The following is a 27,106-nucleotide window of genomic DNA, read 5'->3' on the forward strand; positions in this document are numbered from 1 at the left end:
CTTGTGAACGTTACAATATCATATGCAGACAGGAAGTGGTATTCCTGTCCCAGCCAGGATATTAGTTTACAGAGGCTGTTAAAATTATATGTCTAACGTTAAAATGTTGGTGACACAATAATTTCATCCTAATGGCACTGACATATTCATAGGGTTAATTTTTGAGACAATATATTATGAGGTAGTCACGATTTTGCAAATAATCCACCTTGTAGTGCAGTTTGCACAAATTGTTTTAAAAATGCATTCACCCTACAAACATTACTGATGAGTCAAGATCTGCACAAATTGACAGAAACACCAAAGCAGCTACACATTTTATTCTTATTGGCATGTATGTCCTATTTGTCAGGTGACAGAAGAACCAACACAAAGCTCAGAGAGTAATGGTGATACAAGATCACAGGTGAAATTGGACGATGACTTGTTGGTTCATTACTGTATTTGAAGCACGTGTGGGACTGCATGTATGTGGAATGTCTCACTGTTATTTATCAGGTGACAGAAGCAGCTCTGCCATGTTGTAGCTTGGACAGAGGTGAAGAGGCAATATCACAGGCAACTGACTGATGTTTTGGTGCTATAGAGAGGAGAAGGCATGTGTTTGGCTCCTTCACATAGTGGACGTTGAGTTGTTGTGTGGGACATGTAGTCCATGTCTGTTGCTGTAACAGTAGTTTATGTTTAGAATAAAAAATCCCAGCTCACTGATTTGATCGGGGCAGTAGTGCCTAAAATGTTGCATAATTTTGCTGAGAGATCTTTTACTTTGTGGTAATCTTAGATGAGTAGTTTTATGGACAAAAATCACCAGGTCATTCAGTGTTCCCTTAGTGCCAAAATATAAGAAATGTTGGTGTAGTATAACTGAAGTAATGTTGTTGAGTCCTTAAAGTCATATTCTTTTATTGTCATGACTGTATTTGAAGCTATTTTTATTTTTGTATGATACCTGATTTATATGGAATATGAGTGAAGTAAACTAAAGTCTAAAATACTTTAGTCAGTCATTTGTTTTATAGTAATTTAACATTATATAATTCACATATAAAACTATGAATTGTAATTTTAAATGGTTTAAAAGCATGCAGAATAACATATGTAGGAAAGTATATTTCTCACAGGAGGCAACATGTGAAGAGAGAGGCTGGCACAGTGGTGTGGCTCTGGATTCCAGGCTGACTGCAGGTGAGGTTGTGGGGGTGGGAGCAGACACTGTGGTGTCGAATCTATTGAAAAACAGATTCAACTCGTCGGCTCTATTCTCACCTCCCTCAGCTCCCCTGCTGTTGGTTGGCCTGAATCCAGTGATGGTCTTCATGCCCCTCCACACCTCTCTCATGCTGTTCTGCTGGAGTTTCCACTCCAGCTTCCTCCTGTAATTGTCCTAATAAAGTATTCTGATTCTGATTCAAACAGAATTTGCATTTCGTCTTGTGATCTGAAGGTTGCCGCTTCGAGCCCTGGCTTGGACAGTCTCGGTCGTTGTGTCCTTTGGCAAGACACTTCACTTACCGCCTACTGGTGATGGCCAGAGGGGACGATGGCGCGATATGGCAGCCTCGCTTCTGTCAGTCTTCCCCAGGGCAGCTGTGGCTACAACTGTAGCTTGCCTCCACCAGTGGGTGAATGTGAGAGTGAATGAATAGTGGAATTGTAAAATGCTTTGAGGGTCTCGAAAAGCGCTATATAAATGCAATCCATTAGTATTATTTGTGCAGCAGTAATGTACAAATTCCACCCGGACTCCATAGGTGCAGGTGTGTGCTCACTGACCCATGCATTAATTTGAATATCTGTACTGCACCCTGGATGAAGGGTGCACTAAAGATAAAGAACCAATAAAGAACCCTCTTAGCAGACAAATAGAAACTGAACTGGGGAAAATTAAACTATCCTTTTAGAATTACTATAAAATACTTTACTCCCAATGCTTTCTAGATAACAATTCTGATGTTAATACCTTCCTCTCAGGTCTCAAGTTGCAAGGAGTGAGAGAGGAACAAAATAAAATGCTATTATCCACAGTAACCAAAGAAGAAATTTACTTGGCAATTAAAAGACTAAAGGGAGGGAAAATGGTAGGGCCAGATGGGTTTCACCCAGAATGGTATAAAATAATGCAGGATTATTTGACTCCCACCATGTTAAAAACATTTAATTGGGTAATGGAAAAGAAAACTATGCCTTCTTCGTGGAGGGAAGCAATAAATTCCTTTATACCAAAAGAAGGAAAGGATAAACTAGAATGTAGTAACTATCGCCCAATTAGTGTACTGAATATTGATTATAAGTTGTTCACATCCATCATCTCTAAGAGACTAGAAACAATATTACCTTGGTTAACACATAATGATTAAACGGGTTTCATCAAACAGAGACAGGCCCAAGACAACATCAGAAAGATTTTGCACATAATGAGGCAGGTTGATAAACAAAAATTAGAGGCCTTCGTGTCAAGTTTATACGCTGAGAAGGCGTATAAACTTGTGAGGTGGTCCTTTTTATATAAAGTGCTTGAGAAGTTTAATTTTTAAAAATCCATAATTGATATTATTTTTAGGGCTATACAACAAATCAACAGCTTAAATTAAAATCAATGGAGGCCTCACCAAACCATTTATATTGGAGCGTGGGACACGACAGGGCTGCTGCATTTCACCACTGCTTTTTGCCTTGTTTATTGAACCATTAAGTCAGTGGATCAGGCAGAGACAGGATATAACTGGAGTAAGAACTGCAGGAGGGGAACAGAAATTAGCACTGTTTGCTGAAGGCTTACTATTAATGATATCCTATCCCACACAGGCACTTCCCAAAATCATGGAAATGCTATCAGAGTATGGCTCTTTCTAGATACAAGGTTAATGTAAATAAAACGCAGGTATTAACTTTAAACTATGAACCGCCAGTCGAAATTCAGAATCGCTATAAATGGAAATGGGCTGCAGATAGCATTAGGTAGGGGTGGTAATACACTGTGACTTCATCAAAATGTTCAGTGCCAACTATGCCCCGCTAAATGAAGCTATAAAATCAGATATACAAAGATGGAATACCATTCCGTTATTTGATAATGCAGGAACTCAAAAATGCATCTGAAACTGAAGAGTGTGTTATAAAAATATATAAAATATTAAAATTTGTTACTCAATCTCTCTAAGTAAACTTTGAGGTAAGAAAAGTAACAGCAATACAGTCTGAGAAAACATAGCTGTTATGAGGAAATTAGAAGAAAAGTCATGACATCATTCGAGAAAAGAGAATGAGAGAAGATTAGATTTTTTTTATTTTTGCATAAGATATAGTTCATCTGTACATGGTTCAAAATATAAAATACCTGGTTTATGGTTTTTACTATGGAGTACATACCCTTCTTCTTAGGGTTCTACAGAGCTGTACAGGACTAAACTATTCAGAGTAAGTAATGTTAGACCAGTTTACCATTCATTCCTTTAAACAGTTATTCATATGTTTCTGTTTTTCAAAATAAATGTTGATCCAGTTTGTCAGAATAATCAAAATCAATCAGCGTCTTTAGTGTCAGATGTATGACAGTAGGGGAACCATGCATCTGTTAATGAGACAAATATAATTGTGACAGGTGAGACCTGGAGACTTGGGACCGCCCCTGGTGGGCGGAGCTGGTCTTTGCTCCTTTCATAAGCGCAGGTGTGGGCAATTGGGTATTCCTCTGCAAACCTGAAGCTGTGAGTGCTTGGTCCGAGTTGGGCAAGTTGGTGTTTCTTAACTCCTGTCTATGAAAGTCTGATACGGGTCCTCCCCTAAACTTCTGTTAGAACGGTAGGTTACACAAAAATGTACCACGTGAGCTCTGGCTGTTGGCAGAGGTTTACAGTTATTTGCACTCTTGTAGGTGGGAAACATTGCTCCCGTGAGAACGGTATAGTGGACTTCATCGCCACTGATCCACATTTATTAGGGTGTAACACGAACTTGTGGACAGGTAACAAAACCAATTCAGTGGAGGAATATTCCTGTGTTTTATTGTCCAGCTAGTGATCTCCTGCCTTTTATTCACAGAGTACCGAGCTGCTGCTTTGCCAGGTGGATTTCTGGCTGCGGGCAAAGGATCCGACACACCAGTGTGTTTTAATTTGTTTTAAACTGGTGTAAGTCGACAGACTGACTGCTGCGGCTGTCGATGGTTTTGTTTTTTGTTTTAATCTTTTCTGTATCAGTAGGCACCACAGATATTGATTCTTTTAGTATTTTAACCCCTTTTATTTATTTTTTATATATATATATATATATATATATATATAGCTGGATAGCGTAGTGGTTAAACTACACGCCTTTGGAACAGAGGATCGCAAGTTCGATTCCTGCCTGGGGCGTCTGTATCCAGTAAGGGTCCTAAGGCTAGACCCCCTATGCTAAGCAAGCCTACCGCAGACATGAGCGAGACAGATAAATATGAAGGCATGCCGGCTCGGACGTCGCCCGGATCAACAAGGTCCGCGTCAGGTGTTGAGGAACCAGGGCACCCTGACGAAAAGTGGGCTACTGGAACAAGAAGGCATCGGTGGGCAAGAGATGAAAACAGGGCATTGTTGGAATGCTACTACGCAAGTAACCCTGGCGGAAGGGGCTACATGAATAGGATGAGGGACCTATGGATTCTTCGATACCCAACATCCACAATGACGGCGAAACAACTAGTAGCTCAGTGTTCCAACATTCGAAAGAAGGGACTGCTCTCACAGCTAGAGATTGACGAGGTACAACACAAATGCTACGGCAAGGAGGAGTCAGGACGCCAGGTCAGGGGGGAGATATCATCACCCCCACCCGAGATTGGGTACATAGCCCCAAGTGCGATAGGAGAAGGATCGTTGAGTGCGAGAGGAACTGACCTGAAAAATAGGATCATGGCCAAGCTTGAAACCTGGATCCCCCGTAGCCGGTTACCAAGATTACGTGAAGTACCCTCAGAAGGTCTGCTAGATGATGTTAATGCAGCACTACGGGCAATACCTACAACCACGATTACCGACACTAACAAGCTGATCTACAATACGGCAGCAGTGATCAGTGAGATGCTTGGCTACAAGTTGAACAGCCACAAGGGGCAGTACCCTCCATGGAGGAGGAGGCTAGAGGGCAAGATCAAAGTAGCACGGAGGGAGGTTAGCCAACTAACAGAGTTGCAGAAAGGTGCGACAAATAAGGTGCCTAAGAAATACAGCAAGCTGTCCATACCTGAGGCCTTGGAAACTGCCAAGCAAAGACTCACAGCCTTGGCCAGCCGCTTGAGGAGGTACACCAGAGAGATAGAAGGCAGGAGAATAAACCAGCTGTTCTCCACAGAACCAGCAAAGGTGTACTCTCAGTGGCAAGGGAACAATAAGAGAACAGCACCACCAAGGCTGGAGACGGAGCAATACTGGAAGAGCATATGGGAGAAGGACGCAACCCATAACGGCAATGCTCAGTGGCTAGTGGATCTGAGGGCAGACCACAGCGACCTCCCTGAACAGGGTCCAGTAACCATCACAGTGGCAGATATCCAAGAAAGGGTCTCCAGTATGAAGAGTTGGACAGCACCAGGGCCCGACATGGTTCACGCCTACTGGCTGAAGAAGCTGACTGCACTCCACGAGCGTCTGGCAGCACAAATGAACCAGCTGCTAGTTAACGAGAGACACCCGGAATGGCTAACTGAAGGGCGGACGGTCCTGATCCCCAAGGACCCCAAGAAGGGACCGGTCCCCTCCAACTACCGACCAATAACCTGCCTCAGTACTACATGGAAGCTCCTGTCAGGCATCATATCGGCTAAGATGAACAGGCACATGGGTCAATACATGAGCGGGACACAGAAAGGAATTGGCAAGAATACCAGAGGTGCAAAACACCAGCTACTGGTAGACAGAACAATCAGCCGAGACTGCAAGACCAGACTGACCAACCTGTGCACTGCCTGGATTGATTACAAGAAGGCCTATGACTCAATGCCCCACAGCTGGATACTGGAATGCCTAGAATTGTACAAGATCAATGGGACCCTAAGAGCCTTCATCAGGAACTCAATGGGGATGTGGCGTACAACACTAGAGGCCAACTCCAAGCCCATAGCACAAGTTACCATCAAGTGCGGGATCTACCAAGGAGATGCTCTGTCCCCACTGCTGTTCTGCATAGGCCTGAACCCCCTCAGCGAGATCATTAACAAGACTGGCTACGGATACCGACTACGGAACGGAGCAGTTGTCAGCCACCTCCTGTACATGGATGACATCAAGCTGTATGCCAAGAGTGAACGAGACATCGATTCACTGATCCACACTACCAGGCTATACAGCAATGACATTGGAATGTCGTTCGGACTGGAGAAGTGTAGTCGGATGGTAACAAAGAGAGGGAAGGTAGTCAGAACTGAGGGGATTGAACTACCAGAAGGCAACATTGCAGACATAGAGGACAGTTACAAGTACCTGGGGATCCCGCAGGCAAATGGGAACCATGAAGAGGCCGCTAGAAAGGCTGCAACCACCAAGTACCTGCAGAGGGTCAGGCAAGTCCTGAGGAGTCAGCTGAATGGTAAGAACAAGATCCGGGCCATCAACACATACGCCCTGCCCGTGATCAGGTACCCTGCTGGGGTAATAGGCTGGCCAAAGGAGGAGATAGAAGCCACTGACATAAAGACAAGAAAGCTCCTGACCATGCATGGAGGGTTTCACCCCAAGTCCAGCACCCTGAGGCTGTACGCTAAGCGGAAGGAAGGGGGCCGGGGACTGGTGAGTGTCAGCACCACAGTCCAGGATGAGACAAGGAACATCCAAGAATACATTGGGAAGATGGCCCCAACTGACCGAGTGCTCAGTGAATACCTCAGGCAGCAGAAACCCAAGAAAGAGGAGGGAGACGAGGAACCATCATGGAAGGACAGGCCCCTGCACGGTATGTACCACCGGCAGATAGAGGAGGTGGCTGATATCCAGAAATCCTACCAGTGGCTGGACAAAGCTGGACTGAAAGACAGCACAGAGGCACTAATCATGGCAGCACAAGAACAAGCTCTGAGTACAAGATCCATAGAGGCTGGGGTCTATCACACCAGGCAAGACCCCAGGTGCAGGCTGTGTAAAGATGCCCCAGAGACAATCCAGCACATAACAGCAGGGTGCAAGATGCTAGCAGGCAAGGCATACATGGAACGCCATAACCAAGTGGCCGGCATAGTGTACAGGAACATCTGTGCCGAGTATAACCTGGAAGTCCCGAGGTCAAAATGGGAGATGCCCCCAAGGGTGGTGGAGAATGACCGAGCTAAGATCCTGTGGGACTTCCAGATACAGACGGACAAAATGGTGGTGGCTAACCAACCGGACATAGTGGTGGTAGACAAACAGAAGAAGACGGCCGTAGTGATCGATGTAGCGGTTCCGAATGACAGCAACATCAGGAAGAAGGAACACGAGAAGCTGGAGAAATACCAAGGGCTCAGAGAAGAGCTCGAGAGGATGTGGAGGGTGAAGGTAACGGTGGTCCCCGTGGTAATCGGAGCACTAGGTGCGGTGACTCCCAAGCTAGGCGAGTGGCTCCAGCAGATCCCGGGAATAACATCGGAGATCTCTGTCCAGAAGAGCGCAGTCCTGGGAACAGCTAAGATACTGCGCAGGACCCTCAAGCTCCCAGGCCTCTGGTAGAGGACCCGAGCTTGAAGGATAAACCGCCCGCAAACAAATCCTTTTTTTTTTTTTTTTTTTTTTAATAGTGTTTTACCCATTTGGGGTCATGTGTGAGTTGCCGTCCATTTTTAACCTGTGTGCCATGTCGATTTGTTTTTAAACGGTTCCCCGCAGCGCTTGTCCTGTCTCACGGGCAATCCTACAGTTTTATCGTTTTTAATAAGGTAACGTTTTTAATTGTTTTTAGGTGCCGCTGTTACACTATTTTATTTTGTATTAAAAATTAAACTCTTTTAAACTGACTGTGCGCCTACGGCTCTGTCCTATTTTAAATAGGTACCTACCACGGGTCACATAATGAAAAAGTTGAACAATCCACATGAGCTCTGTGTTTTCTGTTTCATTGGGAGAGGTGGGTGGTTTCCTCCTACAGTGTGTTTTGCACACTTTCATGCATCACTGCTCCTCACAGTTTAAGTTCTGCTGTCACACATGCTCTCAGGCACTTCCACTGAAAACTGAGTCAGGATGGTGTTTCCAATGTTGGTGGTTATGATGTTAGGCTTTCTGAGTCAGGGTGAGAGATTAAAAAAAAACCTAATAATAATATTTCAGGAGAATGTTTGGTGAAATTTACTCAGCTTGTTTCATGTGTACATTCATTCTGAAGTTTAAACTGTCTTCCTGATGCATGGTTTTTGGGAATAAAAATAAGTTTTTAAAAATTTTTTTTTTTTTTTTTCCTTCATTTCAGAGTCACTTGCCAATTTTCTGACTCAGACTGATGAAGTCAAGTCTGTCAGTCTTGGTGGGACTGTGACCATCAGCGCCACAGGAAGTTCAAATATTGGTGCTGATCTCAGTTGGTACCTTCAGAAACCGGGACAGCCTCCCAAACTACTTATATACAAAGCATCAAGTCTCTCCTCAGGAACTCAGTCTCGATTCAGTGGCAGCAGATCTGGTTCTCAGTACACTTTAACCATCAGTGGGTTTCAGGCTGAAGATGCTGGCGATTATTACTGTCTGGGCTACCATGGTGGTGGAGTGTTCACACAGTGATTTAGAGCTGTACAAAAACCTCCTTCAGTCTGGCTGAAGGCTGCAGGTGCAGAGTGACAGACTGCAATAACTGATCAACTCGACACCACAAAAGCAAAAACACAAAGAATCTAAACAAAACTGAAGAAATACACAGCTTTATTTATAAAAAAAAATACTTAAATATATCTCAATGAACAAAAAAATCATGTGCAGGTCTGTTAGGTGCCCCGATAGAAACTAATATGTATAAAGAAATATTTCTGTATTTTTTTATATTTACAAACATAAATGTGTAAATGTATAAATATCTAAGAGAAATATGGAGGTTTGATCAAGTATTTCTGTGCAAAGTAATGGAAAAACAAGAACACAAAAGTGATTTTTCCCAAGCTGCGATTTTACTTTGTGATATAGACTTGTTTTCTCTTTCTTACAAGCATAGTTTTAAAGCACAATATAATATGAATAGCTGATGAATTCTGCATTTAGATGAATAGAGTCAAACGTCTGCAGAAATATCGCAACAGAGGAGACATGTAGCTTCATCAAAGTATAAAAAGCTTCACAGCCATAAAATATTGTTGAAGCTCTACTCTGAGCAGTGGTCAGGGTCCAGGGTTTGAGTGACGGGGCTCTGTCCACTCAGACTGGCCTCACAGCTCACTGAGCCCGCCTTCCTCCACTGGTCTGCAGAGAGGCTCAGGGTGCTGCTCCAGCTGTAGCGACCGTCTGTACCCTGAGCCTCCAAGCTGTTTGACACCCCTGAGGACCTTCCAGCCGAGCTTCCAATTTAATGGGAAACCCCCACTGGCCAGACACACCAGAGTGCCACTGCTCTGGTGTGGGAGCACAGTTAGAGTGGGCCTCACTACACCCGCTGGAGGAGAAAAGGTGGAGAAGAGGGGGAAGAAGACAAAGAAGAAAGGAATGAAACCTGGTAAACACATCTGAAAAAGTGACAGTGATTGCTGATAAAAAAAAAACATCACTGTTACAGTCAATAACTGATCTGTAGGATACTTTTCTGACTTTCAGCTGAATCATGTGAATATGGTTCAAATGTCACATCTGTTTCTTTCACTTCTTTAAATGTAAAATAATTGAACCACAAAGACAAAACTGATCTGAATACACTGAAAAAATAATGTCCACAAGAGAAATTCACACTTATATACTTATGAATTTTAAAAAGCATTTAAGTATAAGTGAAAATAAAATTCAAATCGAACAGTCATATTTTGAGAGGAACAACTTCACTAACACCAAACACTAGTTTAAAAAATTTAACTGGAAAATAATTATATAAGCACAAATGATGACAAAAAGAATATTGAATATTGTTTTCGGCAACTGACTGAGACTGAATGAATTAACTATTAATAATCACTTAATTTTAGCAATGTTCTGCTCTGCAAATTTCTTTTAAAGAGGTATTATGTATTGCACAAAGTAAACATTTCTGGTACTTACACTCAATGATGAGTTTCGTTCCTCCACCCAAAGTCAACCACAGTGATACAAATGCATTAACTGGCCGTACAAAAACCTCCTGCACTCTGAACAAGTGTCAAACTGCTGAAAATGAACCTTTTCTCAAGTAAATCATCACAGTTTAAACCTCATTAAATCCAAACGTGGATTTAAGAAATTTACTAAAATTGTTTGATGATTTTAAATCATTTTCATAATTTTCTTTGATCTACTACCAATTGAAACACAAAGGCAGACATCAAATAAAGTTTTATTAACAAAAAAAAAAAAAAAAACAGAAAAAGAAAAGGAAAAGCTAAGGAACTGTAAAATGCTAAAACATGAATTATGAGATTTTGGCAATATACTTAGAACAACAATAGAGGCTCAATGTCTGTTATCAAAAGTATGAAGTAAGCTGACCAACCAAATTGCTGCTTTGATCCAGATATTAAAAATGCAGAATTATATTTTCTTTATATTTTCCTCCATTCAATAAAAAGTCAGTGGTATCAATAAAGTTTGTATAATGTATAATAGTATTAATCCAAACAATTTTTCTTCTGACTTTGTGTCCCTTCTTGCCTTCAGTGTGTTGAGAGCAGAGAAATGATTTCCATAGAGAGGAGGCTTTGCATCATCAGCTGATCCTCCAGAGAACTGAGAAGGTTTATAGTCCTGTGACTTCAACACTGCAGGACTCACATCTGTCAGTCAACACAGCAGAAAGCACAACCACCATGACTCTCATCACCATCCTCATCTGGACGCTGACCTGCTGCTGTTTTACAGGTTCATTCACTCAGCAACATTTCAAACATGATGTGCTGCTTTTTCTCTCATTGATTTCTGCTGATAAATGAATGCTTTGTTTTTGTCTGCAGGAGGCAGCGGTCAGGTGACTGTGACTCAACCTCCAGCAGTGACATTTACTCCTGGATCCACTGTCACTCTGACCTGTAGGACCAACCCAGCTGCTTACAGGCGGCCTAGAAGTGATGGTTTTGATCTTACGGACATTTTCGATTTAAATAATGATTACATATTTTGGTATCAACAGAAGTCTGGACAAACTCCAAAGCTCCTAATTCACCATGTTAGCATAAGTCAGCCAGAAACACCATCTCGATTTAGTGGCAGTGGAAGCAGCTCTGACTTCTCTTTGACCATCAGTGGAGTTCAGGCTGAAGATGCAGCAGTTTACTACTGTCAGAGTTTACATGAAATAAACAGTGCTGATGTGTTCACACAGTGATTTGTAGTCGTACAAAAACCTCCCTCAGTCAGACTGCAGAGACACTGAGCTGTTACAGCAGGAACTGACTGCAGCTGTTGAAGAGGAAGAAACTCTCACACAGACCTCTGAACACAGAGCTGACAGTAACCTCAACAAGCACTAAATACAGAAATAAACAGAGATATTACATGTATATTGGGGCATTTTGAGATAAGGATTTTTAAAGTATCTGCTGTGATTAAGTCATTTTCTGTTTACGTTGCATTATTTGACATTTCACTCAAAGTGTTTTGCTGTTTGTATAAAAAGATGAATCCTAAATGTTTATATTTATATTCATATTAAGCTTTGTGATCCTTTATGAAAAAAAAAATCAGTTCCATTGTATCTTGCCACCTTTATCATGAATACAAAACACTGATTTTCTCTTAGATATTGTCAAATTATTGAATCTGCAGTTGGAACAATTTGATTTCTAGTAATTCATCTCAAAGACCAAACACTGATGTTGACAAGTTTATGATCCAAGTTGATGTTGCCAACACAGCATTGTTTGTTCAAACTCATATTGATAAAAGAAGCAGGCTGCTTGTGTCACACTGAACTCTTATCCTGGGCTTCCAGTACACCATTTGTCATCACTGGGGGAGCACAAAGTCCTGCTGGAGGTGAGAGCAGTTACAAATGAGTACCCTGTTAGTTCACCATAGAATAAAAGCTGAAAATGAATCAGAGGTTTGTCAACCTCTCACCAAAGGTTATAAATAAATATTTTGAAAGAGAAGGTTTAGCAAGAGTGAAAAAAAATGAAAATTCCAAAAGAAATTGGCATTGTTCTCATTTTTCTTTTTCTTTTACGTTGTTTTGAAGAAGAGGAGATTTGAAGGTATAAAATGTCTCTAATGTATTTCAGCTCATTAATAAAAATAAAGAGCATATCTGCACCCAAAACCTAAGGCAGGAGAAGTTGTTGACAAGTTGTGGTTATTACAACAATCCCATGACTGACTATCATTACTGTCAACCTATAGTACAAAAGGAAAAGGAAAACAAGTTTGTTATTTCAGTGTCCTCTCTGAGTCTAATAGATCAAATTAATGTTAATACAATTTGATGAATAAATAAATAATTGTTTTTATGCCTTACAACTCCTCAGATTTAAAGGTTTTTTAATGGACTCACACAGAAAACTTCATCAGGATGATTTTTCCAATAACTCCATCATGTTGGGTTCTTTTAAGCTGCTGCAGATTATTACTGTCTGCGTTGGCATGATGGTGGAGTGTTCACACAGTAAAATAGAGGAAACACATCTTTCACTTCAACTGAAGGCTGCAGGTGCAGATTGTCAATGAAGAGACTGATGAGAATAACTGGTCCAATCAATTATTGTGTTTAAGTACATGATTGTGGTTAATGTAGCCCAGTTGATAGAATTTTAACATTATTGAAGTTAATTAAATGTTTTACTTTACATACTTTTGCTGTTACCAAAAAAGTCTAATGTAGATTGTGATGATGTTAGTATTTTAATTTTTAGATTTTTCAGTTTTGATATATAAACTATAAAATTCTAGAGATTATATCTAATGTAACTATGTGACTTATATAAGTTTATGTAAAGTTAAAGACCATATGCACAGTCATACACAGGAATTTGAAATTGCAATGCCCACTGGCCCTCAGTGTACACTAAAGATAAAAAGATAAAAAATAAAATAGGAGTCTTATGTACAACACAATACAGTACTACACAATTATATAAACAGCAGTATCCAACACAATCATAGGGATTGTGGGCAAGTTTGTGTGCAAGTGGGGATAGGGCAGTCAGTAAAAAGCAATGGTGGTGGTTCAGAGTTTTGTATGTCAGGAGGGTGGGGGTTCAGAGGGAGCAGGTGGATGCAGGTCTGTAGTTTGTGTGGGTGAGAGCAGGGAGTGAGTGTTGATATTCTAAAAATATTTTCTTGTTGATCCCATATTGTAGTCTGTCAAACGAAATACAGTCAGTTTCTTCTAATATATGTTCCAAGTATTTTATTCCTTTACAACTCCAATTTGGGAAGTCTATCATATTATTGTTTTGTAATATGTCAGAGTTGCTCCAGATACATTTGCATGGGATTAATGAAGAGTTTGTCATTTTTAGAAACTCCCACCATGCTGTCAGAGAACACTGACACTGCACTTAGTTCGAACTTTTAATGAACCACTGGTATCAGATGCCGTTCTATCTGTGACTCAGTCTCCTGTATTTAAGGCTGCTGCTTTGGGGCAGACGGTCTCTCTGAGCTGTACAGCCAGTAAAGGAATTGATGATGATCTCAGCTGGTACCTTCAGAAACCTGGACAGCCTCACATACTACAGTTTCACAAAATCAGCAGAAGTGAATCTGGTACGCCGAGTCATTTCAGCAGTGGATCTGAGCCTGAGTTCAATCTGACAGTCAGTGGAGTTCAGGCTGATGATCGAGATTACTACTGTATGGATGTGTATTCTGACCGAGCATGCGCACACTAATATACAGTCATACAAAAGCCTCTTTCTGTTACTATTTGCAGTGTTGCAGCTGTGAGCTTCTGTACAGACTCAAGGACTGGCTCACTGACTCCAATTACAGATGTGGAAACTTTCAAATGAAGTGGCACAATTTAAAGTCTGTGTCATTTGATATTTACCTCAAAACATTGCTGTACATAAAGTAATATAAAAATATTTTGCTGTTGTTATTGTTATAATGCAAAATAAAACATTCAGAGTAATTGTGTACTTACATATTTCATTATGAGCACCCTCACTAAGATACATTTTATATTGAAGTTTTGGACATGGCAAGACCACATGAGCTTTTATTTTGTAGATCTCTTCAAAGTTTAAATGTAAAATGGAGAATTTATTTACTGAATCAAACTCAAGTTATTTTTTTTTCCGCAAGAGTAAAATTTTCAGATATTGTCATCCTGCTAAAATAAATAAATAAACGACCACAAGGTTCTTTCAACTATTCCCTTAATTTTAAGAGATCACCTCACATTTGATTTGTTCCAGATGTTCAGGCCAGATGCAGCCCTGCCATCTTAATCTCCTCCCAGTCTTGATTTTTCACATGTTAGGGGAACAGGTTAATATATAGCACACTACACTAAAATTATAGAGCAAGTATATTTAAAAATCAGACAAAAGACTTAATAATATGGATCACTGCAAGCTCTTTGGCAAAAATATGAATCAGTAATAAGGCAGATATTTGGTACACTCACATCCAGCTTCTACACACGTCACTATCTAAGTTGTTGTTATCAAATAATTTCATCTACAAACTTTCAAACTCATATTGATCAGAGCAGCAGGGATGTATCTCCTGCTCCCCCACACTAAGCTCCTGTCCTGGACTTCAGCAGCCCCTCTAGCCCTCACACCGGTTCTTGCGGAAAGACTTGGCCTGCCGGTGGTCATGATGGTTCACCCTGCAGGAGAACACCTCTGCGTTCATCCAGTTCTCTTGGCTCAGCATCAGGGTGCTGCTGCTGCTGTAGCGACTACTCTTCTCTTCTTCTAAGCTGTTCAGGACCCCCTCTGTCACCTCTGTGCCATCTACATCTCACTTCAGCTCCCTGAGGAGAGTAGCCGGTCAGCAGGCAGGCCAGTGTGACTGGGCCTCCAGAGAGCTTCTCAGAGGATGGTTGAAGCAGAGAGACTGAGGGTCTGACCATGGGGCCAGCTGGAGGGACGATCACAGACACACAAAGAGTAGATTAACCTCTACTGTAGGAGAGATAGCTGACATGAGACAGTTATGATACATGACAGAGATTAACAGGCCTGTGGATTAACTGTATGTGATCAGAAACTGAGAAATTGGAAATATTAGGTTTTAACAAAGTATAAATAATTAGTGAATGTGTTGCTGTATTTGTTTTCTTGATGATAAAATTGAAATGTGTACAGGAAACGTTAAAGTTTGTCATCTGTTTGCTTCACTTCCTTTTCATCACATCAGACTAATGAACTGTAAAGTCTGTTAAAGTGCATCTGTATGAAAACTAATTCATTTAGTCAACAGCATAAAATGTCATATCCAACATGGTGTCAAAAATTTCAGTGCAAGTCATCATATCATATTTTCAGCAACAGCTGAGCATTACACAGTTATGGTACATGACAGAGATTAACAGCACTGTGGATTAACTGTGTGAATCACACTGTGATCAGATGAAAGGTCATAAATAGGAGACCCTAACACTTTTAACAAACAAATATTAAAAAATTGTATTTTCACAGTCACATTAACACATAATTTAGAATAAATGTCTTGTTGTTACAGTTATTTTCTTGATGGAAAACAAACAGAGCTGGACTTTGTCATCTGTTTGTTTCACTTCCTTTTTACTACATCAGACTAATAAACTATAAACTCAGTGATGAAACTGTTAATCTGCAAATAAATAAAAGATCTTTAAGGTAAGAATGTTTTACTGTTTGTATAAATAAATACAATCTCAGTCTCAGATTTCAGATTAAAAAAAAAATGTATTTGCAGATAAATACAGAAAACCATTCATTAAAAACAGATTGACCCACCGGTAAAGTGTTCGCACAGTGATTTGTAGTCGTACAAAAACCTCCCTCAGTCAGACCCACGTCGACCGAAGACTGTTGACGTTTGCCTAACCAGGTGAAGGGACACTTTCTCTCGGTTGAACACGGAACACACTCACACGCAAAGATACACATGTAGACTGACACAGACCTACACTCACCCCCCACCCCCTCCATACGCCTTTGAAGCTTATGTCTTCTATGTTGTGAGATGTGCTGATTCATGAGCTATGTGCTGAGGTGTTTTTTTCTGTTCTCAAACTGATCTCCCTGTTGGAGCTCAGTCTGGGGGGAGTTATTTTTCCTCCTCGTCTTTCCTCATGCTGTGCATTTTCCATTATTATATCTCTCTGACCTGTCTTCCCCATGTGATGTTGTAATGTATGTATGGTCAGAGGGGTATGATGGTGCTGGCAAAGGTCGGCAGCCTTCCAACAAATTAATGATAAAGGTTATCTTATCTTATCTTAATCACTTCATACGGACTGTAAAGAACCTAAAGACATCAAATTATTTTATCTTCACATGTAATTACCACAAATACATTTTTATGTAATATATAATAAAATATAACATCTATGATATCAAATATCACCACGTACAATGGAGTGATATTCATTTTTTGGGGGGAATTTCACACTATATTTTTTCACAGATTAGTTTCAAAATAGTTTTCAAAATAACAATCTTTTGGTGTACTGTGTATTTTTGTCAACAAAGAAAATAAAAAAACAACAACAAATGTACTTCTTAAAAGAACACAAAAATCATTGTACTCACTCAGATGTTCTAATAAAATTTCATCACTTTCAAAGATTAATGCTCGTGTTCTATCAGCTCAGAGTTTTTTTTTAACACTAAGATACCAAGTATTTAATAGAGTTTCAATGATACTGTTATATGGTGATTCTATCACATTTGACCTCTGATCTCACTTTTACGTTTCACATCTGTCTTTTCTATCCAACATAACACCAAAAAGCATTATATCTGACAGGATTTGTGTGCGGATGCGAAGAACTGACCCAAATGCAGGACTTGTGGATAGTGATGAACTGAAGATGGTTTATTATAAAGAGTGGATGAATAGAAGATGAACAAACACTGACTGGCTGGATAACTGAATGGCTGGCTGAACTGAGAGCACACACGGGAAAGACGACATCAACATCAATGACACGACAGTGAACTGGTAAAACTGAGGAACTTAAATAAACAGACTGAATGATGATGATAATTGTACACAGGTGAGTACACGGCTGAACATAATGAAACAGGAAATGGAACATGTGGAAAAAATCAGTGAACAAGAACCGAAAACGATGGGTCAATGATCCAGGAATCCTGGCAATACCTTTACGAAAAAAAGCTTTGTCAAGAGAAACAGAATGAAATTCAAATATACTCTAGTATAAAAGAATTATAATAACCTGAAGTTATTTGAGTCCAATTATATACAAACAATTAACTTTGTATGCTTTGAATTTAAACAGTAATAAAAATAATCATCATAAATACTATACCCTTAATTGTAAATAGTCCCAAGTAAGTGAGCTGCCTTCTGCCTCTTGCCTTCTTCTTATTTTTTGTGTTTGACACAAATTGTCCATCCTGATTAGGGTTAGGGTCTGTCTGTGAAGGTTCTCAGTCATCCAGGTCATCGTAGTCTTAGGAGCTTGGAAAAGGAGCTTGACAGTCAGTTCAGGCTGATGACGCAGGAGAATAATGTTGTACGGGAGTGCATGAAGACCCAGTGTTTACGCACAGATAATATATGTTATATAATAAAAAACTACTATTATTAAGAACTGTAATCAAAATTAAAGATGTACATAGCCAGGGAAGATTAAACAAGCAGAAAATGTTTGAAATATTAGAAAATGCTAAACTATAAAACTAAGTTTTCAGCAGAGTTTTAAAAAACACTCACAGAATCAGCCAAGCTCATTCAACTTTTAGGTGCTACAATCTGAAAAGTGTCAAAACAGAAACAGATCAGATGATGGTACAAAGTGGGTCCTATAACAAGGTCATAGCAGTACAAACAGGACACCATGGAACTGCAAGGTTTTACATATGAGTAGAAGAATAATTGACTGACATCTCCAACGTTAATTGAGTATTACATGTGACGCAGTTCTTTTATTTTGAAGTCAGTTATAACTAAACAAAAAAATCAACCAATCTTATTGTTAGAAATGAATCTCTTTAGAAGGAAATTGTGCTTTAAAATTAAACTTTTTTATTTTTTAATTCCTTCATTAGAATTGAGTAAATTTGCCTGCTTACATATTTGATTCTGATTTCATAATGCCTCAGTGGTTTTTGTAAATATATTAAAACACGTGGGGTTATGTTCTCTAGTCCTTTGTGTCATTTTGTTGTAAACAGAATAATGAAATGTCTGAATACTGTCTTCCTTCTCATCATTGAAGAAAGACAAAAAAGTTTTATAATATTCTGGATAACTGCAAACTTTATTGACACAAACATGAATCATTAATATGACAAGTACAATCACAACCAGCTGCTGAGCTGCACATGTCGCTCTTTAGCTTGTTGTTCTTGTCAACACTTTACATCAGTGTCGTTCTCTCACACACAAAGCTGTATTTCCTTCTACAAACAAAAACACATATAGATCACAGAGGCAGGTGTCTTTCTCCTGCTCCCCACACACCCGGTTCCTGTCCTGGGCTTCGGTAACTCCTCTAGCCTTCACACCAGCTCCTGCTCAGGGACTGGGACTGTGTGTGGCCATGATGGATGACCTTGCAGGAGTAAAGCTCTCCCTTCAACCAGCTTTTCTGGCTCAAGGTCAGGGTGCTGCTGCTGCTGTAGCGATCACTCTTCTTCTCCTCTGAGCTGGTCAGGACCCCTTCTGTCACCTCTCTGCCGTCCACCTCCCATCTCACCTCGGCTCCCTCTGGAGAGTAGCCGGTCAACAGGCAGGCCAGTGTGGTGGTGCACCCAGAGAGATCCTCAGGGGAGGGTTGAAGCAGAGAGACTGAGGGTCTGACCATGGGGCCAGCTGGAAGGGAGAGCAGGAACACACAAGGAGCAGATTAACTTCTGCTGTAGGACAGAGAGCTGAACATTACACAGTTATGATACATGACAGAGATTAACAGCATCGTGGAAGAAATGGAAAAATAACAATTACAAATAATGACAAAGTTGGAATTTTACATTTAAAGTTGGAATTTTCCCCTAGGTTACACATCTTTTTTTTTCTAAACCTGCCATAAAAGTAATTTTATTGTACAGCATCTAGTTCCTACATTTATTTTCTTAACTGAAAAAATGAACCGTCTGTACAGACTGCCATCTGTTTGTTTCACTTCAGTTTTACTACCTCAAAGTACTGAACCATAAACTCGCGATGGAACCGTTAAATTGCATCTAAATAAAACTCTTTTATTTTTAAGCCAAGAATGTAAAACCTTTTTATCCAGCTAACTGTTTGTACAAATACATAAAATCAAAGCTTCCTCGTGCTATTTTCAGCCTCAGATTTTGTGAAAAAATATTTATTCACAGATAAATACAAAAAAAACTTAATTAAAATAGATTTATTCAAAATATAATTTTAATTTTCAGTACTATATAAACATTCAGTTATGATACTGTATTATATATTCACACTTTCTGATACCAAGTTTTCAATAACAGCTACTATGACTAAACCCAACCATGTACACATCATGTAAAACACCCAGAATATAATTTAACACACAATGTTTAAATACATTCTGATGACATATTCAAAATAGTAATAGTATAATATTTTGTGTTAATGAGAAGATTTAGATACTTACAGTGAATGATGAGTTTGGTTCCTCCACCAAAAGTGTACCACAGTGATACAAACTCATTAAGCAGCTGTACAAAAACCTCCCACACTCTGATCAAGCCTCTAAACGCTGGAAATTAACTACTTTCCCCAGTAAACTTCACAGTTTAGAAAATATTTATCATAAAAGTGTTTGTGTTCAATTGACTTTCTTTAAAAAAAAAATAATTAAGGATTGTTTTAATATTTTTCTTGATTAAAAAAGTAAAATCTACGCTTTCCAACCAACCTGCCATTTTAATCCAGATGTTAAAAAGAATCGCTTTTCTGAAGTATTTTCCAGTGTTTTGTTAGGATCATAATCATGTCATAATAATTTATTGTTGCTTCTCACATTGCTTTGTTGTGTGTTGAGAGCAGAGAAATGATTTCCATAGAGAGGAGGCTTTGCATCATCAGCTGATCCTCCAGAGAACTGAGAAGGTTTATAGTCCTGTGAGTTCAACACTGCAGGACTCACATCTGTCAGTCAACACAGCAGAAAGCACAACCACCATGACTCTCATCACCATCCTCATCTGGACGCTGACCTGCTGCTGTTTTACAGGTTCATTCACTCAGCAACATTTCAAACATGATGTGCTGCTTTTTCTCTCATTGATTTCTGCTGATAAATGAATGCTTTGTTTTTGTCTGCAGGATGCAGCGGTCAGGTGACTGTGACTCAACCTCCAGTAGTGACATCTACTCCTGGATCCACTGTCACTCTGACCTGTAGGACCAGCCAAGATGTTTACAGAGATTCTGATGATGATGATTATGTACTCTGGTATCAGCAGAAGTCTGAACAGACTCCAAAGCTCTTAATAAAATGGGCAAAAACACTTGAGTCAGGAACACCATCTCGATTTAGTGGCAGTGGAAGCAGCTCTGACTTCTCTATGACCATCAGTGGAGTTCAGGCTGAAGATGCAGCAGTTTACTACTGTAAGAGTGTGCATAACGGGCCAGTGTTCACACAGTAATTTGTAGTTGTACAAAAACCTCCCTCAGTCACACTACAGAGACACTGAGCTGTTACAGCAGGAACTGACTGCAGCTGCTGAAGAGGAAGAAACTCTGACACAGACCACTGAACACAGAGCTGACAGTAACCTCAACAAGCACTAAATACAGATCCACATTTATACATTTATACAGAGCTGACAGTAACCCCACAGAGAATTACCAATCAATCAATTTATTTATAAGCACATTTAAAAACAACACAGGTTGACCAAAGTGCTGTACATAGTAAAAAAGGAAAAGGTAAAACAAACACATGCAAAGAACAAAACAAAAGCTCAGTCACAATTAAAAGCTAGTGAATAAAAATGTGTTTTTAGACGGGTTTTAAAGATGTCGAGAGTTAGAGAGATCCTAATTCGAAGAGGCAGACTGTTCCAAAGTTTAGGCGCAGTAATCGCAAAGGCCCGGTCTCCTCTGTGTTTTAGTCTGCTTCTAAAAATTGTCATGGTATGCGCCGGCAGACCATGGTAATTTTGGGAAAATAAGACCCAGGACCCAAATAAGACCCAAATGCAGGAGTGTGCGATAAATCTAGTGTGTTTATTTACAGTGAAGTAAATAGTACACAACAATACATCTCTATGCATTTCCAACTCCCATGCCGTGTCTTCTTCCCAGTGCTCGTGCTCCACACACACACACACACACACACACACACACACACACACACACACACACACACACACACACACACACACACACACACACACCACTACACAGGGAAACAAGGGACAGCAGTACAATAGACACACACCCCATCAAACATAAACAAGTCCATACAGTTGAGACAGTCCCTCGACCCAGGTCCTTCACAGGAACAGTCAGAAGTAACTTATCGGCAGACCTAAGAGTGCTGTTTGAAGTATTTCGGTTAAAAGATCAGAGAAGTATGATGGAGCTAATCCATTTAGAGACTTAAAAACAAGTAATAAAATCTTAAAATCAATTCTATAACATACTGGAAGCCAGTGTAAACGAGCCAAGACTGGGGAAATATGGTTGTGTTTATAAGTGCCTGTCAAGAATCTGGCACCAGTATTCTGAACAAGCTGAAGATGAGAGAGCAGAGCCTGGCTGATACCAAAATAAACACTAATACAGTAGTCAAGCCTGGATGAAATTAATGCATGACTCACTTTCTCAAAGTCAGCAGATAACAAAAGGTTTTTAATTTTAACAAGGGCCCCTGAGCTGGAAGAAGCTGGCTTTTACAACAGAATTTATTTGTTTCTCAAATGAAAAACTGGACATTTGAGTATTAATCCACATTAGTATAAACAGCTCTTACAGGTTACTCCAGCCTTCTAAAAGAAACAGACCCCCTGGGCTTTCTTTTTCAAACCACTACACTGAACCCAGTTATTCCAAGCACACTGATCAAGAGGTAGTAATGGGCTTATTCCCTCACCCCATCTAAGCTTTGTATTGCTTCCTGGGTAACACTCTTATAATCAGAGATTTAGTTAGACTGTGAGCCGATTCAGACACCCTGTACTGGGGTGCTGGTAGTGTTGTTCTCTCACACACAAAGTTTTTCTTCCCTTCTAAAAACTTTGAAATTCATATTGATCTGAGTGTGCTCATCTCACACTGAGGTCCTCACCTGGACTTTAGCATTCGCTGTACCCTGCACACTGTCTCCTGCAGAGGGACTGTCTGTGGTCATGATGGATGATTCTGCAGAGTCCACTTCTCCTTTCAACCAGCTCTACCAGCTTAGCCTCAGTGTGTTACTGCTGCTCTTCTCCTTCGAACTGGTCAGAATCGTCTCTGTCACATTTGTAAGATTTAAAGATTTAAAATTCATGAATATTTAAATTATTGTTTATGTTGCTGTAAGTCATTAAAAAACACTTAAGGATTTTAACTGATATATTCTCTGTTTTTCTTCCCTCAAGACTGAAATAATTTTATTTATCATTTCAGACTCCTTTGACAATAACTTTTTTTTTTTAAAACTCAAACCAATAAAGCAAAGTCTGTCAGTCTTGAAGGGACTCTCACCATCAGCTCTGCAGGGAGTTCAGATATTGATAATGATCTCAGTTGGTACCTTCAGGAACCTGGACACCCTCCAAAGCTCCAACCACAAAACTTTGTACATACTTGGCATTAAATTGCTTGTCAGGAACTCCATCTTGATTCAGTGGCAGTGGATCTATTTCTCAGTATGCTTCAACCATCAGTGATATTCAGGCTGAAAGAGCTGTTTAAAACCCCTTTTATAAATCCAAATAAGAATTTATCAGAAAAGATCAATGATCGTTTGGAATTGAGAGAATAATGATAAAATAAAATTTAAAAAAATTCTATAGAGAGATGAGGGATGATTTCACTTTCGCTTGTTATGCGTCACTGATCCTAGACCAGTTTAAAAAGAACCAGCAGGAAACGTCTGTACAGAGTCTCTGACAGTTATTCATGACAATGATGATAATGTTACTGACTCAACTGCTGATCACACTTATACTCAGTCTTCAAGGTGAGAAGTGATGTGGTTCTATTATTTTCTCTGTTACACTGTAATTTACATCACACTGTCATTTTAATAAAGCATATTTTAATTTCCAGGATCAGATGCCAGTCCATCTGTGACTCAGTCTCCTGTATTTAAGGCTGCTGCTTTGGGGCAGACGGTCTCTCTGAGTTGATGATGATCTCAGCTGGTATCTACAGAACCCTGGACAGCCTCCCAAACTGCTTTTTAACAAAATCAGCAGATGCGAATCTGGTACTCCAAGTCATTTCAGCAGCAGTGGATCTGAGCCTGAGTTCACTCTGACAATTGTTATGACCCGGCTCAAAAGCCGCAACATGAAAAAGGAGATGAATACCGGAGTGTGAGTGAGAAGAGGTTTTATCTTAAAATGGCATAGCAGGCTGGCTGAAATGGCTGGTGACACCAAGGCAAAGACCAGTGAGCATTCTGGAAAGCCTGCCTCAAGTATGCTCTTATTCACACCTGACTAGGTGTGGCCAATTAGCAACAACTGAACACACTAAGGAGATTACGGGCTGCAGAGGGGCGTAACACCTCCTGCCTCAGAAGGGTTCCTCTAGGACCCCTAAATTTATTAAAAGCCCCTCTGGACCTTGATCCCTCAAACATAAGCTTTTCTTCTTTTTAATGGATTTACACAGAAAACTTAATGATTTTTCCAATAACTCTGTCATGTTGGGTTTTCTGAGATGCTGCAGATTATTACTCTCTGTGTTGGCATGATGGTGGAGTGTTCACACAGTAATTTAGACTAATGAGAATAACTGGTCCACTAAAGACAGTCAGAGTCATCAAGCAGAAACACAATGAATGAAAGAAATTAAATCAAATTAATGGATTTTAGATGCAGCATTAACTTGAGTTTAAATAATCTATTATTGTGTTTAAGTATATGATTATGGTTAATGTAGCCCAGTTGATATAATTTACATATTATTGAATTTAATTAAATGTTTTACTTTACATATTTTTAAGATTACCAGCAAAAACAGTCTAATGTAGAGTGTGATGATGTGAGTATTTTATTATTTAGATTTTTTCAGTGTTGATATATAAACTATAAAAATCTACAGACCACATACAATATAACTATGTAACTTATGTAAGTTTTTGTTCATGAATAAATTTAACAAACCCGCTAAAAGATGTTTTCCAAATATGCAATTGTTTTTCTAAAGTTGCAAAACTTGCACTTTATACAACAGAATGGAAGGGAAATGAAAAGTGACCTCACAGTTGTCAAGTATACTTGAAAAGTATACTTGACAACTGTGAGGTCAGAAAACTGATGCACTGATGAACATGAATAAGGCTCATAAGTATACTTATGAGCCTTATTCATGTTCATCAGTTTTCTTTTGTTAGCTGAATAAAAACCTTGTTTGTCTGCAAAGAGTTTTTAAATTACATCAATGTAACAAATTGGTGAAGTGAAAGCAGTGATCTGTTTATTTATTTTGGTGTTAGGTTTCAGTAGACATCATCTATTTATATAAATATATTTAAATTATTTAAATTATTTTCATATTAATAAAAAAAAAGTTCTGATACTTGAGAGTAAATGTCTTGTTGATGCAGTTATATTCTTGATAGATTTGGGTACTTATAATGACTGAAGAGTTTGGTTCCTCCACAAAAAGTCCAGCACAGTGATCCAAAGTCATTAAGTGGCACAAACACCTCTGAACAAGCATCTAACCACTTTTTTTTTTCTAGTAAAGCAAACATTTTAAAACCTCTGTGTTGAAAAAACTGTTCACCACCAAATCATTTTCATTTCTTTTGAGATTGTTTCTGTAATATTTCTTAATTGGTTAAATTATAAAAATGGCTTTAAATCGCAATAAAAATGCATAATCATGGGTTAAAAATGAACACAAGAGAAATAAGAATGTCTCTTGAAATAACCCTGCTGTCTTACTCCTTTCAGCTTTGTGAAAGTCCAGGATCATGGACTCTGTGGTGAAGCGCTGACAGTTGCTCTGTCTAAAGCAACAGTGGACTGTGCAAAGCAGCAAAATATAACACATCTGTCAGAAAGGTTGACATTTGAACAGCAGAGAAGTCAAGAATGAGTAGGTTTTTTGATTTCTTTTCAGGCATGAGTGAGAAAAACAGTGTCCAAATTGTTAAGAAATTGAAAGTTTGTGAGTGCTGAAGGATGCTTTCTCAGTGTGTGAGTGACAAGTTGTAACTCAGCTGTTCAGTAAAACACTGTTATAGTGTTGCCCTCTGGAACTCACATAGAGCATTCTGTGCATGGTTGGAAAATATAAAGTTATAAATTCTCATTGATAAAGAATAAAAGGATAAAACATTAGTGATTTTTCATAAACTGGGGTTTTATTTTGTGGTGCAGACTTGCGTTTTATAGCATGGTTTGAAAACACAATATGAATAAACAGATGACATCTGCATGCACAATAAACAATAGAGAGTCATGAAAATTAGAACAAACGAAACATGTAGCTTCATCAAACACATCATATGCAAACAGGAAGTGTTGCTGAAGTTCTACTCTAAGCAGTGGTCAGGGTCCAGGGTTTGAGTGACAGGGCACTGTCCACTCAGACTGGCCTCACAGCTCACTGAGCCCGCCTTCCTCCACTGGTCTGCAGAGAGGCTCAGGGTGCTGCTCCAGCTATAGTGACCGTCTGTCCCCAAGACCTCCAGGCTGGTTGAAACCCCTGAGGATGTGCTGGTGCCCCCCACCTTCCAGCCCAGCTTCCAGTTTGAGGGGAAACCGCCGGTGGCCAAACACACCACAGTGGCACTACTCTGTTTGTCTTCCTCTTTGGAGGGAGGGAGGACAGTGAGGGTGGGCCTCAACACACCCACTGGAGGAGAGAGTGGGGAGAAGAACAACCAAAGACATGAGAATCAAAGCAGGAAAGAAATACCTACATGGTTTTTAATCATTGTTGATTGCTCAATATTATTATTTCTGTAATGTTTTACAGTCAATAACTCATCTATGTGATAATTTTTAATGTTACACTCACAGAGTTGAAACACTCATGTACAGTTTAAACTGTGTCATCTGCTTCTTTCACTTCCTTTTAAACTACAAGTACAATCAATCATCCATGAACTCAAAGCTGGTCTGTGTTTACTGACCCTTTTTATTTTGGGGGGATTCCATAAATTAATGTTTGAAAAAAGTTATTTTCAAAATAAAAACAATAAAGAAATAGATGAACATATTTGACAATTACAGCGTGAAAATAACCAAACCTGAAATATTTTAACTGGAAAATACTAAAAGGATATTAATTAACTTTTCAGAGAACCCTAAAATGAAAAAGGAGCAAAAGATTTTTTGGTTTTTTTTTTCTTAACATAAATTCTGATATTTGTAAATCTGAATGAGTTCTGATCTTTGGGAAGTTATTTTGCAGACTGCGAGATCAACTTTGTTTCACAAATAATGAAAATGATCAACAACAATTACCAAACTTAATCAAATATCTTTTAAAAATTTTATAAAATGTTTTGTAAATGCTCATAGTTGCAAAAATTAAACATTTCTGGTACTTACAGTCAACGATGAGTTTGGTTCCTCCACCAAAAGTCCACCACAGTGATACAAACTCATTAAGTGGCCGTACAAAAACCTCCTGCACTCTGAACAAACCTCTAACCACTGAAAATGAACCTTTTTTTCATGTAAAACATCACAGTACACCTGATTAAATACAGAAGATGATTTCACTAAAGTGACTTAAAAGTATTTAAT

At 39.4% G+C, this 27,106-nt stretch overlaps 2 protein-coding genes, 1 long non-coding RNA gene and 1 gene segment (V, D, J or C); 2 read left to right on the top strand and 2 right to left on the bottom strand.

Annotated features, from left to right (window-relative positions):
- LOC113012033 (immunoglobulin lambda-1 light chain-like) overlaps window positions 1-27,106 on the bottom strand; it is a 110,396-nt gene that overhangs the window by 17,294 nt on the left and 65,996 nt on the right. The gene's annotated exons all lie outside the window — the stretch shown is intronic.
- The window catches only part of LOC113012022 (immunoglobulin lambda-1 light chain-like), a 60,169-nt gene that overhangs the window by 2,661 nt on the left and 30,402 nt on the right, over window positions 1-27,106 (top strand). Inside the window, exons 1-2 of one of the 2 annotated variants that reach the window (XM_080293853.1) lie at window positions 20,265-20,409; window positions 20,502-20,821. The exons of the other annotated variant lie outside the window; for it this stretch is intronic. Coding sequence (XP_080149979.1) covers window positions 20,358-20,409; window positions 20,502-20,821 — 372 coding nt within the window. The 5' untranslated portion in view covers window positions 20,265-20,357. Of the gene's footprint in view, window positions 1-20,264; window positions 20,410-20,501; window positions 20,822-27,106 lie in introns of those variants that run through there. 2 annotated transcript variants of the gene reach the window in all.
- Window positions 10,764-11,134, top strand: LOC113012029 (uncharacterized). The gene is made up of 2 exons (XR_013903733.1): window positions 10,764-10,964; window positions 11,057-11,134. It is a non-coding gene; the product is annotated as an uncharacterized LOC113012029 (long non-coding RNA).
- The window catches only part of LOC113012025 (Ig kappa chain V region 3315-like), a 42,057-nt gene continuing 28,524 nt past the window's right edge, over window positions 13,574-27,106 (bottom strand). The window contains 2 exon segments of the V gene segment in view: window positions 13,574-15,131; window positions 19,828-19,859. Coding sequence covers window positions 14,950-15,131; window positions 19,828-19,859 — 214 coding nt within the window.

The sequence above is a fragment of the Astatotilapia calliptera genome, chromosome 19, assembly GCF_964374335.1.
Source record: "Astatotilapia calliptera chromosome 19, fAstCal68.1, whole genome shotgun sequence".
NCBI lineage: Eukaryota > Metazoa > Chordata > Actinopteri > Cichliformes > Cichlidae > Astatotilapia > Astatotilapia calliptera.